This window comes from Carassius gibelio, chromosome B18 (assembly GCF_023724105.1).
Source record: "Carassius gibelio isolate Cgi1373 ecotype wild population from Czech Republic chromosome B18, carGib1.2-hapl.c, whole genome shotgun sequence".
In the NCBI taxonomy this organism is placed as follows: Eukaryota; Metazoa; Chordata; class Actinopteri; order Cypriniformes; family Cyprinidae; genus Carassius; species Carassius gibelio.
In genome coordinates this window covers 1,296,258-1,312,238 of record NC_068413.1, presented here as the reverse complement: position 1 = coordinate 1,312,238, position 15,981 = coordinate 1,296,258, and the positions used below count along the sequence as shown (strand labels likewise).

At 35.3% G+C, this 15,981-nt stretch overlaps 1 protein-coding gene across 1 annotated transcript; it reads right to left on the bottom strand.

Moving 5' to 3' along the window:
• Positions 1 to 443: 443 nt before the first annotated feature.
• On the bottom strand, positions 444 to 6,406 carry LOC127977693 (potassium/sodium hyperpolarization-activated cyclic nucleotide-gated channel 1). The gene is made up of 11 exons (XM_052582702.1): positions 6,007 to 6,406; positions 4,908 to 5,103; positions 4,698 to 4,799; positions 4,462 to 4,599; positions 3,181 to 3,342; positions 3,003 to 3,096; positions 2,641 to 2,768; positions 2,427 to 2,558; positions 2,031 to 2,268; positions 1,052 to 1,219; positions 444 to 923 (listed from the first exon to the last, which is right to left on the bottom strand). The coding sequence occupies exons 1-11, from the start codon at positions 6,189 to 6,191 to the stop codon at positions 841 to 843; spliced, it is 1,626 nt and encodes a 541-aa protein (XP_052438662.1). The 5' UTR covers positions 6,192 to 6,406; the 3' UTR covers positions 444 to 840.
• Between the last annotated feature and the right edge of the window lie 9,575 nt (positions 6,407 to 15,981).

Below are 15,981 nucleotides of genomic sequence, written 5' to 3'. Positions count from 1 at the left end.
TTTTAGGTGTACAAACAAATAAAAATAAATTGAGATGAATGAATGAAGTTCTAAAGGGGATTTATCTTGACGAACTACGCCCCCTGGAGGAAACAGAAAAACCTACAGGCGTCTCTTCGTGCTTTTCAGTGCAAAAAAACAAAATTAAAAAAAGGTTATTCCAGTTAAAATAATTTTTGCATGCTTATTTCTACTATGAGATGCATTTTCAAGACTTCATAACAGGCAGTTCAGTTCCAGAAAGACAAAAAGCATCTTGCCCTGCTTCTGGGTTGTTGTTTTTTTTTTTTTTTTACACTCAAGTGCTTACATTAATAAAATCTTACACTTTTAAATGAACCAGTTCTCTAATATTTTAGCTCTATGACTTCCATTCACATTGCTTAAATGTTTTAGAGTATATAAGGACTTCATTTATAGAACTTTTTTGTCCTTTATGGGACTCGTCAGATTTGGTCAGTGTGGTAATTTCTCATGTGTTTATTATTAAATCATTTTTTTAATTTTCCTTAAACATCTCTGACTGGACCTCTGTGTTATGATGTTGCATGCATATAATAAAGAGACATGCATATAATAAAGAGACTGAACACAACAGTGCTCAGATACTTTATTGTAATAATACAGAATTTACAAGTAAATAATGAATGCGTGCATGTACAGTAACCTTATTTTAATGTATTATGTATCACCAAGTGCATTAATAATTATTCAAATAAAAATTACAGAATTAAAATCACCTTAAGCATCTAACCTATACATAAAAACAAGTAAACATATCTTAAATTGTATTTTTTTTTTACATTGTAAAACAGGAAAATAATATTTTTCAATAGCTGACTAATTGACTAAAACAAAATCTCCTGATGTGTCGTCGCACACACTGTTCGATGCTGATGTAACTTGATGTACAACCCCAACACCTTTAATAAACAAGTCTCAAAATCATTTTGCAGTCAATATGAACCATATTTACTTAGTCATTAGTCTGTTAAGTCACATCCTACATTTGTTCTCTATTAAAAATCTCTTATGTTGACTTCAATCTTACCCTCGAGATCGTCTTTGAGCCGTTGAGCCACTGCCCTCAGATCCTTCACAACATGTGGAAACTCTTCCTCAATCTCCTCAAAATGCTTTAATGACAGGGAGAAAAGACTGCAGGCGGTCAGAGCAGAAACTGTAGCCAGCTGCCTTCCACCAAACAGGAAGCTGATCTCTGCACAAACACACAACGACTATGAGGCTGGGTGCAACAATTGTTACTAACATTGTTACTAATGTCCCTGGAGCACAAACGCAGTCTGAAGTCTCTGGGGTATGTTTGTAGCAATACGCAACAATGCATGAGTCAAAATGATACATTTTTCTTTTATGCCAAAATCATTAGGATATTAAGTAAAGATCATGTTCCATGAAGATATTTTGTAAATCTCCAACCGTAAATATATTAAAACTTAATTTTTGATTAGTAATATGCATTGCTAAGAACTTAATTTGAACAACTTTAAAGATTATTTTTTTCAATATTAAGATTTTGTTGCACCCTCAGATTCCAGATTTTCAAATAGTTGCATCTCAGCCGAATATTGTCCTCCTAACAAACCTGACATCAATAGAAAGATGATTTAGATGATGTATAAATCTCAAAAAAAAAAAAAAAAAAAGAAAAAACACTTACACTTAAGACTGGTTTTGTGCTCCAGGGTCACATATTGACTTTTGCATATTTTGTTGGTTTTGATTGTTTCTGTTGTCAAACACCACTTTGGATAAAAGCATCTGCTAAATGACCAAATGTAAATGTACATGAAGAGTTCATTTGCAAAAACAGATAACTCAGTGAAAATAACCCAGCTGCAGTTTGATTGAGATTAATTGGAATGCACAATGAAAAAACAAGATTTCTGAGAACTGTTATCTGTTTTTGCAAATTTCTTCATATATAACTACCCAAATGACCGACAGGCTTCAGAGAGAAACGGTTGCATGCATATGGTGGACAAACACACAGGTTTCTCATACATCACCTCCAAAGTGGTCTCCATCGCACAGCTCCATTCGGAAAAACTGGTTCTTCACGAGCACACGTCCATGCTCGATGAAGAACATGTGGTCAGCTTTAGCGTCCCGATGAATGACGATGTCTTCTGCTTGGAATAACTCGTACTCTAACTTCACTAAGATGGCTTCGGTGAATTCTCTGTCGTGCATTATGAACATGGAGCCTTTGCTCAGCAGGTTGGGACACATGTGTGCCATAATATCCTTTGAAAGAGAAAACACAGCACTATTGGAATGATTTCTATATGGTTTTGTTCTAACTCGTTGTGATTGGCTCCAGTGTGAGCGTGACACTGAGGGACGTGTACGTCATCTGCACTGACTTTGGCTTGTTTCTATGTTCAGATGAATGAAATAGAAACCTTTCTCAGCCGTTTTGACACCAGATCGAGGATGTTCCTCTTGTCGTATTGCCACTTGTACTGGGCAGTGGTGCGCTGGCGCAGATCCCTGGGAAGCTTCTTGAACATTTTGGAGGATTGCAGCTGGCTGATCTGTCATATTTATACATCATGCTTTTAATCCATGCATTTATTGGCTGAATCCATTTTAATCTTGAAAAAATCACTTGAGCACCTTTTTCTTGTATTCATTGCAAGTCGTTGACGTGCTCCCGACTGTTGCGATCAAGCAGGCGATGAGAGAAAAACACATTATATATCCAATCACCATGCTAACAAGAGCCGCCCACCGTTCTGCCATTCCTGAAACACAAAACTGTAAACTACAATTTTGCATTTTATTCAGAGGTGTTTGCTCATGCAAAACCTGATGCATGCAATGCTAAAGCACCAAAAGCATCTGTTTTGCTATTTTCTTTTCATCTGGTATATGAAACTTCATAGTTTAATACATTGGGCCACAGGTTTAAAAAAAAAAAAAATCCTAATCCTGGTAGTAATCAACTAATGATTGCTTAATGTTGTGCATGAATGTACGTGTTGGTGATTCAATAGATTTAGTTGAAATCCAGGCCATTTGAGAGAAGGCTCTGAAGGAAGAGTAGGAGTATTTTTCCCCGATCGATGTATTCTGCAAAACAGAAAAGGAAATAGGAACAAATGTTAAGCGATACATCAATAAACGCCTGCATATGCAACACAAATCGAGACTTACCTTGAGATTCTCTTGCATGACCCAGCAGTCTTGAGGAAACTCCTCCAGTAGAGATATGAAGTACTGAACACAGGTGTTCCAGTGCCACACCAGGATTATCAACATCAACATGAAAAACACCCTGAAAAACTTCTTGGCTTCTTCAAGCTGAATGTCAGAGACCTAGAACGAGAACATGAAGAACGTCACAACAGAAGGTCTCTTTAAAACTAAGGGTTTTACCTGATGCTTGTTGGTTTATTGGAAAAATGTGAGGAAATACTACAAAAAAATGATATCTACTGTAATCAACTGTGAGACTGTCAAAAATCCTTTCACTGAATATTTCAATATTTTCGAATCTTATTAAAATTATTTGAGGCTGTATGAGGTTACTGTAGGAGTTTTATATATCTATTTAGAGGATTTCAGATCGTTGGTTTGGTTTCAGACACTTTTCAAACCCTTTTTACTCTTTTGAAAACAGCTCTATTTAGAGCAAGACGTTTTAGAGCATTTTCCTTTAAATGTTAATGAGCTCTGCTGACCCCACCCCTTTCTTCATAGCTGCTCTCTGAGGGACTGTCTACTTTTAAAAACTTGCTAATCAGCATATTTTTAGGGAAGGCGATTTGCAAAGATTCATTAAAAACCTCTTATACTCACTTTTTCTGGAGGTGAATCTGGACCAAGAAGGATTTGTGCAAAGATAGACACATTTATATAGATCGGGGACACATTCCCTTCATAAACAAATGTAATCCACTGCATTCAGTGGCTCAGATGTCTGCTATGTTCATTATTACATCCAACACCAGAACACCTCAATCGCTCAGGAATCATTCTTGTCTACATCAGCTACAGCAGTGAAACAATGGTGGACTGATGACAGTCACTCAGGGGGCGGAGCTAAGGTAAGACACCAGCCCAGTCTGTGCTGAAATGCTACTGTCAATCAAACTATCTGTGTGACGTCACAAAGATAGGCATCTGAGATCGCCTCGATTTGAGAAAGGGGTAATTTCATGGGTGGATTTTTATCATTATAGGGTGGTTGTGTATATGGGCAATATAATGGGTCACCAAAAATGATTGAGGTCATGCACATATATTGTGCGATAAGTTGATATATTAATTATTGCGACAGGCCTAGTTGAAAAATCTAATTTAGCACTTTATATTGTGCCTCGCTCTAATAATAAGATCTTAAATTCCATAACATAAGCACTTTTTTTTGGTATAATTTAGGAAAAATGATGGATTTTTTATGTTTATTAGTTGTGAGTGAAAACTGAAACTTACGCTTTCCAATTCAAAGCAGAATCTCAGCAGCTTCGGCACACGGAGTAGACGGATCATGCTGAAAATCCTCACAAACATGAGTATTCGCACCAGCTTCGAAGCCAACAGTACATCCGTGTCAGCTTGATAAAAGTACTCCTGTGGTAAATTAAACATGCTTTCATTCTGAGATGTAAAATAAAGGATCTTTACAATTTGATCAGTCTGAGCGTTTTGAACTTTATTAATAAACTTACCACAATAGTAATTAAAATGTCAACCGGAAAGGCAGCCACCACATCAGGAGCAAACCAACTTTTGAAATAAGCATTTCTGATTAATTTTGGATCCAGTATGGCCTAGACAGAAACAACACTGAGTTGTATTCATTCTAGTCAACAATATTTTAGAAAGGGAAAGCAATAAATAATTCATATTACACACACACACACAGGACACATTCCTACCTGACCGTCATCACTGAATATACCCATTTTAAAATTAATGGCAACATCAATGCAAAACATGGCGTCTGAGAATATATTGAAGGCCACCCAGCATTCGTAGCCTCTACCTTTCATATCCTCAGAAAATGCCATGTCTAGAGGAATTGTTATAAGGTTCACGAAAGCTAAGATCACCATAAACATAAGATAGTAATGCCTGCAAGACAGAAAAAAAGCAAATGCATTTTTACAGATCACTGTGATTGCATTAACAAAACACTGACATACTTTGCTCAACATGGTATTGATTTAATTGATTGCACATGGCACATGAATATGGTAATCATTTAGTAGCCTAACATATGTAAAAGTATCATTAGTAGCAATTGTAACATTTGGCGAGTATATATAGTGCACTCAAAGATTAATCACGATTAATCGCATCCAAAATAAAAGTTTGTTTACATATTATATGTATGTGTGCACTGTATATTTATAACGTATATATATTAAATACACATATATGCATGTATATATTTTAGAAAAATAGATTATGTTAATATAATAAATATATTTATTTATAATATAAATTATATGAATATAAATATAGACATGTAAATACATGTAAACATTTTGAAAATACATACTGTATTTGTGTGTAGTTGTGTATACACAATAAATATACACATATATTTTGTAAACAAAAACTTTTATTTTGTATGCGATTAATCGTTTGACCGTGCCATAAAGATTTATTTACATTATAAATATATTAATTTCAACAGCAACATTTTATCGTAACATTTTACGTGATTTACATTTAAACCGAATTATTAAAAATACAAACGTAGTATATTTAAATTGCAATTTTATTATGCTGTTAAAAAGATCATTGTTAACATTATGTTATGAATGCAAACTCTTAATAACCTTTAGAGATAAAAAGTTATTTTTTTGACAAGCCTATCAAGAACAAGATCACACTACTAATTAGCATATGCAGAATAATCTGAAAGGGTTTGAGTTTTATTAAAAGTGATCAATGACACGATACTAGTTTACATGAGGAAGACTAACGTTAGTTAAGAATGTGTTATTAATTAAGTTAACGTTACGTTACCTGATGCGACTCCGGGGGTGTATCACACATCTGCAGGTTTTAACTTCCCTTTTCTCTTTATTTTCGTTTCCTTCAGGATGCACCCTTAAGGTTAGCTTTCCTCTCAGGACATCTTTAAGGCCCGAGAATCGTGTTTTTCCCGTGCTTCTTGAGCTATTTCCACTCATCTCGACTGAGCGCATCATCAGAAGACCGAAGACACGGTTGTTTGTTATAATCGTAACTTATTTATGTTCGAATGTTAGCGAATCTGCGCGTGACCGTTGAGCGGCGACGACAATCTAAGTTTTAATTTTATAGTTTATTTATTTATTTTTTAACTTTAAACGTCTAATTTTGCTAATTTGATTGATTGGACCGATTAAAATGTTTCGGTGTTTATGAAGAAATTGTAAAGCCATGAAACTATTCACAAGCAACTAGAAGAGACATTTGTGACATCTAATTTAAAGACAGACACCTAAGTAAAATGGTGATTTAAATAATATATTATATGAATTATCCTAGGTCTAATGTGTTTATTATTGTGCTTTTTAAAAATTTATTTGTAAAGTTTTTAAACAACAAATTGTATGGCGTTTGATCCTTTTGTCATACCATTTACATTTCCTTTCTCACGTTAGAGCCATATTTAAATTCTAAATGGAATAAAAACTATTTAAAGAGTCTTTTAGAAAGTTTTAAGTTGTTAAAAAAGTGTGTGAAGTAGGACGTTCAGTGCGTGCCATTCATTGTAAAGACTAATAAATCTATCCCTCAAAGTTGTTTTCATGTTAAAGTCAAATATGGTATGGCAAGCCATTTTAGCTTAAAATGTTCCTAGCGGTGCTCGTCATAATTGCATTTTAACTAGTAAGAACTACATTACTGATTACAGCTCTACAATTCAGTTCCAACTAGTCAAGTTTACAATAACAGAGCTCTCTAATTAAATTCTTACTAACAGTTACAATTAGAGAGCTCTTTAATTAGCACTGTTACTAGTAATAATGTAATTGTAGCGCACTTCTAATTTAATTTTTACTAGCAAAAATGAAACAAGGGCGATAACTATAAAGAAACAATAAAGATAGTTTTCAAAAATTATTCTCAGTATTATAGAGTAGCATAGTCCATACCACAGCTATAACCATAAAATAAATAATATCACTGGAATCACTTTGAAAACATTTTGCCCCCAGCTGATGAATAATAAAAACATTGACACCCAATCAGAATCAATCCTGCTATAACAAGTTTGATAAATTAAAGTGTCAGATGTGTGTGCATTTATAATAAACAAACAATATCGTCCACTGGTGTGTACAGTAATATTGTGCTCTTTATATTTATTGATCTTCTTGTGAATTGGTCTTAACGCTAGTAATGTTTAAACAGCTTGCCATAATATGACATCGAACCTGACAAAGGTCTATGCCCTCTGATTTCTTTATACACACACACACACACACACACACACACACACATACTCATGTAGGTCTATCAGATCCACTATTTTGTCATGATCTTCTGTAAAAGAAAGACAACCCCCTCGTCAAAGCCTAATGGCTAATATAGGCTCTCATGTTTGAGTTTATAAAGTGTTCTGCACATGAATATGATCAATGATTCTGCTTCTTTTCCTCCACACAGTTCAAGCCGAACGAATAATGATATTCTGCAGCAGTTTGATTTTGTAAATGTGCCACAGGGATCATTTGTCATCAGTTTAAAGGCATCAGGAGTCATAACGGAAAACTAATTGACAATCAATCCCAATAATCAATCATGACTGTGTAATGGTCTGTGAAAGACAAATGAAAGCACAGCCTGTCTGCAGGAAAGACATCATGTGAAGAATGACATAATATGACTTTTAAGCCCCCAATACAATTTTTAAATGCACCATAAAATTGATTTTAGATTAGGCTTGAAATACAACTACTTTGTGTGATTTTCTTAAGGTGTGCTGGGTGTTTTTTAACAGGCATTATCCAGATCACTGCAAACCTTAAAGGAATAATTCACCCTAAAATAAAAAATGTAAAGTGAAAAGCAGTGTGTTTGACAAATCTGTCATTATGATGTTTTAACCTCAAACCATTGCTTCTGGCCAAAATATGAGTCCATAATCTACAATAACGCTTCCTCCATTGAAAAAAATCATCTTCTGTTGTCCTCTCACATCAAAATCCACCACATATTTGTTTAGGGCTGTTTTGGCCTGTAAACAAGTGTGGACATTAGCCATGAGTATTTTAGGCAGAAATAACGGTTTGGAGTTAAAAACGTCTTAATGATGGATTTGAAGCTTTGCAGTTCACTAGATGTTAAAGGGTTAGTTCACTCAAAAATTAAACTCACCCCAGAGGCATCCTAGGTGTATATGACTTTCTCCTTTCAGACGAATCAAGTTGGAGTTATATAAAAATTGTCATTTATCTTTCAAGATGTTTAATGCCACTCAGTGGGTGTTGCATGCATCAGACCAAAAGAAGTAAAATAAAAAAATGCATCAATTCACCAAAGGAGGCCTTTGTTCACCTCCTAGACCAGTATGAGACACTTTTTTTATTTTAAGGATTGGTGCTTTTTATTTAATTTCTTTTGGAACCAATCATGCAACACCGGCTGTGTGGCATTAAACTGCTTGAAAGATCAAAGACAATTTTAATATAACTCCAACTGGATTCTTCTCAAAGAAAAAAGTCACCGAGGATGCCTCACAGGCTTATTTAAATTTTTGGGTGAACTAACCCTTTAACTGCTGTACTGGAGTCGTGTGGATTATTGTGAGGTTTTCATCAGTTGTTTGGACTCTCATTCTGACGGCACCCATTCACTGCTGAGCATCCATTGATGAGACACTGATGCAATGCTACATATCTAATGAAGAAAGAAACTCATCTACATGTAGAATGGTCCGAGGGTGAGTACATTTTAAATTTTGGTTGAACTGTTCCTGTAGTATGATCTTAAGTATTATTACTAATTATGCATATCTTTAAAACATTTAGTGCAGGATGGTTTTATTCCAGAGGTGTATTCATATTTGGAGGTTTGCAAAAATCATTAACATAAGTCATAAGGAATAGTCATGCTTTCCTCTGCAGACACCACTAACAAATACTTTTGAGATGTACTGTGAGTGTTTAGAATAGCCAGCAGATGATGCCATTGAGCTGTGATGCTGTGTGGGTGTGGCCGTGACTGATGGAGAGCATCTTTCTATTCATGTTATTCCATAGACAGAAAATAACTCATTGGGAATGATTCTGCAAAGTCTACAAACAAGGAAATGAATAAAAATTAACAAAGACTTGCAAAGATGCATTAATTAGAATCAAACTGACCGATCAAATGCTCATGTGTTTAAGATTTTGTAAGTCATTTAGACAAAAGCATCTGGATAATGAATGATACGTGCAAGCTGATTATTATTTTGTCTTGTTCGAACAGCATCTGTTCACGCTGGACTGGAGTGAGGACAGAAGCAATAAAGAGCACGGTTTATCTTTGGACGCGATCTGGGATTTAATATCAAAGGTAGAGAACATGAAGTCGAGCGCTGATCTGATCTTAAAGTCAGCAGGTTCACAACGCTGCCTTCATGCACTAAGAATATAAAACACAACCCACATCCACAGCGACTCAAAAACACATTCAGCTTTTGGATTTTCTGAAAAAGACATTGCTCTAAAACAGCATCAGTGGTCATGAGTCATATAAAATGCATAAGCTGTTTCACATAAATATGTTGTATTGTGCAAGTATAATGGTTTGCAAATGACATTTCATGTTGATTTTGTAGAAACAGCTTTTCGAAACTTTAAAGAGTTGCATTGCACAATGATTTTTCGAAGCACTTAAAATGCCACGCACTGCGGTTCAAAACTATTTAAGTGCAACAAAAAATCAGCTCAAACATGCATAAAAAAAGTATTTTACAAACCCAACGTTGAAATCTGTTAAATGCAATTAATAAACAATTAATACTGTAACATAAGAAGTTTTGTATAATATGTTATTTATTTTATTAAACTTTCGAGCTTATTTTTTAGTTGTTTTATGGAAACTTTGTTTATCAGGCCAACAACAACAAAAAAAAGAAACTACAACTCTTGCTTTTTAATATACAAACGTCTGAGATTAGGTAAAAACCACATGGCTCATGGGTTCACACATAACAAATGGTTTCAAACCTTCACAAAGCAACATTTCACTACTACGTTAATGTCTCTGACTATAAAGTTTTGTTTCGAATGCTGTGTATTTCGATCTGTCCTGAAAGGATCCGGGCATCTGTAATACCTTAAACTCTATGTGTACAGCAGCGTGTGATTGCATTTGTAGTCTGTATCGAATGTTCGGGATTAGATGACCCTGCTGAGACAGATAGGAGGAATCTACTTGCCAGATCAATGACAGCTGCCTGGCTGCATCTTCAGCTGATAACACAGCGTCAGTGTTTCACCGTGACACCAACGTTACAGAAACGTAAGTGGTGATGCAATGCAAGTCTGAGAATGTTTTCCAGCACCACTAATGAATGTGAGTTAATTGCATGACCGAAAATTGGATTATGGTAACAGAAAAGCTTGCATTTTAAATTAGTTGATTGTTTCCCAAGCAGCCTCTGTTCTGGTGTGAGATGGGCATTAGGTTCTTGTCCACGCACACAGTGAGATTGTGTTATTCTCTTCAACATCGACTGCTCGCATTCAATTCCTTTATCCAATCACAGTCTCTAAGCTCTGGGTTTCAGGGGACAACATTTCCTCTCTTAAAATATCAGTTCCAGTATTCTTGGATGCGTCTGGTTAACTCTTGATTAACCTTCAGGGATGCTGCTGGTTTTTAAGTTTTTAAACATCTTTGCTGACATTTTTGTTCGTTCTGGCGCCGATGTGGTTTACTGATCTCTCTCTCTCAGCGTAGACTGACAAACCACTGGAAGAAAATGTCAATAATGTTGCTCTTTAAAGGGAACAGTACATGCGAATATATTTACTCAGTGTTATGTAAAACCTGTACAAGGCTTTAAAGAAATCACAAAAGTATATAGATTTTTGAGTGCAGTTGACTAAAGTGGCTGGTTTAACTAAGAAAACCCAAATACTTATTTAAAACTTATCTTTTAATGCTTTGCAAGCACTTTTATATCCTTCGGGAAATGCAGATATAGTTGGAGCGGGTCTACCTTGTTGCTGGTTTGGGACCGTTTCTTGGCTCTGTTATTTTCTCTTCCACCCACTGTAGCGAGTTTTATTGAATTTGGCTTACAGAAGAGCAAAAAAGGAATTATTAGCCTCTCTCATTTGTTACTCCAGGACCTCTCATTCAGACTCATTCATCTTCGTTGAAATCCAAAACTGATATTTGGCAGGAGAGCCGAGCCGTTTGAAGAGTTTACTAGTTAGCTGTTATTTTACAGAAGCTTTTCATCACAAAAAAAGAGTTTTATGATTCATTGTCTTGCTTAAGAGCCCAGTGGGTTCAGAAAATCAGATTACATGATGAAGCTGGGGAACTTTTTAGACTTACTTTTGCTCATGAACTTCTGCATCTTATGTGTTTTTATCTTGAATCAAAGCCTCATGGTCTATTATTTTTATTCTAGTGTAGCCAAACCTTTGACTTTTGGTCCAACTTTTGACTAATGCAAAACTACCAAAAATACAAACAACAAAAAAATTATATTTGTTTTGAAGCACTGTTTATAAGCAGGTTTATCTGAAATGCCACTATTGCAGATCGGTGTGGAATTTAAAATAATAATGCAGTCGTTTTGGTCCAGAAATGGCTATATAAAAAAAATTAAGAAAAATTGTGAAAAATGTTTCAAATTTGATACAAATTTTCCAATCCAAAATAATTCGTTTCCGCTGAATAATAAGAGGAAAAGTCAAGTTTAACATGAACAGAGAAAAAAATATAACACATAAAACTCTAAACATATATTATATTAAGTATGCTAATGTATATTAATAAAGTGATATATTATATTAAAAAAATTACATTACAAATGTCGGAGTACCGCAAGGTTGCGTTAGCTCTGCTATAATTTTTACTTTATATACTGATGACTGTAGAACGGACATGTTTAATCAGTATATTCTGAAGTACTCTGATGACACTGTCTTAATATCTGTGTTGAATGACTCGGATAGTTCTGAGGTTCATCAACAAGGTGTAACTAAATTGATAGAGTGGTGTGACAATAATGCCCTTATCATTAATACAAGTAAAACTGAGGAGATTGTATTCGGGTCTATGGCGGATATAACTCCTGTTTTTATTCATAACGAGACAATTAGATTTGTTAAGACCTATAAATACTTGGGAGTAATTATAGACGACATGTTGTCATGGAAAGATCACATTGATACTCTATGTAAAAAAACAAAGCAGAGAATCTATTTTCTTCGCCGTCTTAGGTCATTTGGAGTAAGAAGGCAGATTCTTTTGTTGTTCTATAGGTCTGTGATAATGAGCTTACTGCAATACTGCAACTCTATTTGGTATAAAAGTTTATCTGTTGCGCTAAAAAACAAGGTTTTTAATCAATTAAAAATCTGTTCAAAGATAGTAGGTCAGCCGCTTGAGAAGCTTTACGATTCATCCTATTATAAGAAGATGCTTAGGCTTGCTAACAATATAGTCTCTAATCCTACGCATATACTGCATAAAGACTTTGAATTATTACCGTCACAACGGAGGTATAGAGTTCCCAAATTTAAGAAAGTGAAGCTGAAAAATTCTTTTGTGCACCAGGCAATCCTTGCACTGAACAAAAACACCTAATCAGAGATCAAGAGTATTGGGACGGTGTTGCGGATGTATAAATGTTGTATGAAATGTATAATTGTACGTGCTAGAGTGAATGTCAATGTAGAATGTATGTTAAATGTTGTAAACATAAATACTGTTATGCAAGAAAAATTTCAGACACAGTCTGACAATAAAGTATAAAGTAAGTAAGTAAGTAAGTATTACACATATAAGATGCCTTGCAAAAGTATTCATTTATTCATTCATTTATTTCACGTTTTAAGTTGCAGACTTGTGTTAAACTGCTTTAAATGGCTTTTGTTCCCCATATAAATCGACAATCCATACACCATAATGATAAACCAAAAACAGAACTGTTACAACTTTGTAAACTTCTTACATAAAATGAAATAAGTACATTGCGTAAGTATTCAAACCCATTACTTAGCTGAAGCACCTTTACAGTTTCAAGTCTTTTTGGGGTATGATGCGACAAGCTTTGCTCATCTTCATGTGATCATTACTATCATTCTTCTCTTCACATCTCAAGCTCTGTCAGGTTCGATGAGGGCAGATGCACATTTTCAGGATTCTCCAGAAATATATGATTGGGTTCAAGCTCAAGAACATTGACAGAGTTGTCTATAAGCAACTCTTAATGCGTTTAGATTCATGGTCCTGTTGGAAGGAGATCCTTCTGCAGTGATGTTTGTCCTTCTGTAGATTTCTCCTATCTTTCTGGATCTTCTCCATCAGTCAGCTTTAGGAAGCTCGAGTGGTCCCAAACGTCTTCCATTATGGATAATGAAGGCCACATGATTCTGTGAACCTTCAATGAAGCAGAATTTTTTCTGAACTCTTCCACAGATGTGTGAGTTGATGCAATCCTGTTTTTGAGCTCTACTGGCGGTTTGTTTAACCTCAGGGCTTGGTTTTACTCTGATATGCATTTTCAACATAAAACTTGAAAAGGGGTATTTTTTCGCAAAGTCTCTCTCAGGAATCAGAGCTGTTCTCTAGCATTACTTCCACCTGTTTAGAGCTGCATTTGAAGCATAACAACCTGTGTTTTCTCTTCTAAAAACTCACACTCCCATAAATAATGCTTTCTACGGGGATGTTTTCCCATTTTGCACTGGAAAGTGGAATCATGGCATTATTATTTTTATATAGTCTAATACATGCATGGTGAAAAACTCATCCTAGATAAATATTTCTACGAGCCAATGTGATTCATGAGGCATCTGCGCTTCATGTAAATCGTGACAGACATTAAATGAACTTAATATCACACTGAAGGGAGCTGGAAAACACATCACAACACCTGCTATTTCTCAACTTTCAGCTCGTACTATATGGTAGACATTAGGATGACTGTATGGACGAACTATCTATCTGTGTCCATTAGTTAAATATGCATTCATAGTTGGTAAATGTGCTCCAGATAACATACATTTCCAGCTACAATGTTCAGTTAAATTCACTGTGCATCATTATTTTTACTCGTGGTGCTTGCTGGTTCCTCACAGATCTGTATTTCACAAGACCATTGCCAAAATAATAATTTGATTTCTTTTTGTGTCTGATAATTATGTCCTAATGATATTTCAGATTGAAGGAAGCCGGTGGATAAACAATAGCATCTAAACCTCTCAGGACAGGCTTCATTTGCACCGTTCAGGCACGTATTAGACACGGTATAGCTGTATATATACTGTATATATACCGTAGAGGAAAAGGAGTGGAGAAAGGCCAGGTGGAGAGTCTGCTGCTGTCAGTTCATCCTTTAAACTAAAAAGACAGCACATCCCTAAAGACCAGGCTGGAAACACTGGCCTGCGATGCACACGCTCACTAAATGAGCTGAAATACTACAGCTGTAAACTCATACACACACACACACACACACACACACACTGCAGAGACGGATCGAGCAAATGTTTCACTATTTGACCTGCAGGAGAGAAGAGAGTTATTAAGGTGGAAGATCGAATAAACTCTGTGCATTGTTCATTAAGATACACTTTTGTTTGCAACAGCATATTAATACAGTTTCTTTTGCTGTTTTGTTGCATGCATACTGTGCACAGTTTCCTTACATGAACAGCTGTATATGCAAAAATAAAATCATATGGTAGAAATATTAAGAATAAACGTTTTTCTTATGTGAATTTTGGGGACTTAATGTAGACTTCTATTACTTTAATACTGATACATATGATATATATCACCAATTAGCATATGTTGTTCCCGTGGCTCAGTGGTAAAGCATTGCTTTAGCAGCTCAAAGGATTGTGGGTTTGATTCCCAGGGCACATGTTTGATAAAATAAATGTATATGCACGGTAAGTTGCTTTGGATAAAAGTGTCTCTTAACTGCACAAGTGTAATAACAAAGGATGACTTTGATTGGCGGATGCATTTGGTCTTGCCCAATTAGAAGTGTTCCTCGAATCACATGATCAGTAGGCCGTAATCCACCTGCACTTTTGATGTATTTTAGCTTGTTTACCATCAGTTTAAGGTGCTTCTTCAACTGTATCTGAATAACAAATCAACCTTTTAGTTTTTAAGTGGACTGAATCTGAATCTGTGTGTTTCCCTCGACTTTGTGTGGCTTTTTACTGCTTTAATGCATCCTAAATAGCTATATCCCCAAACGCAGGGCACATTTTTCACTCATTAGGCAGCAGTGTGTGTTCCTGTCTCTCTGATGACCCTGGCATTTATACAGCCCCTGTTTCTCTCAGGTCATAAATTGCACATGAAGCATAATGTCAGGAATGAAACTGCTGAGTGATACGCTGTGGCCTGCGAACGTATCTCGCTTGTAACGTCTGTCAAACCCAGACAGTTGAACTCCTGAAGGAACATGCCTGGTTCAATGCAAAGTTGAGCTCTTTTGGCTGCTTTTATGACAAAATGTTAAAATACAGCAGTCAATTATTTTGACTTATTCCTTTAAAAATGAAAAACTAGTATTACGGTTGGATTTGTGACTGCTACCAGTATAGTACATATAGTGCAATACTGTCAAATAAATGTTAAAATACATAGTTTCCATTGTAAATGTGCATTATGCCATTATCCAATATTACATCTTTCATGATCATGTAAAATAGGTAGACAGGGTAACTATCATGTGACGTGCAAAGATATCTGAAACTTTTGCATAAACAAATCTAAATTTAAAAATAAGATTTAATTAAAATGTGCATTAAAATT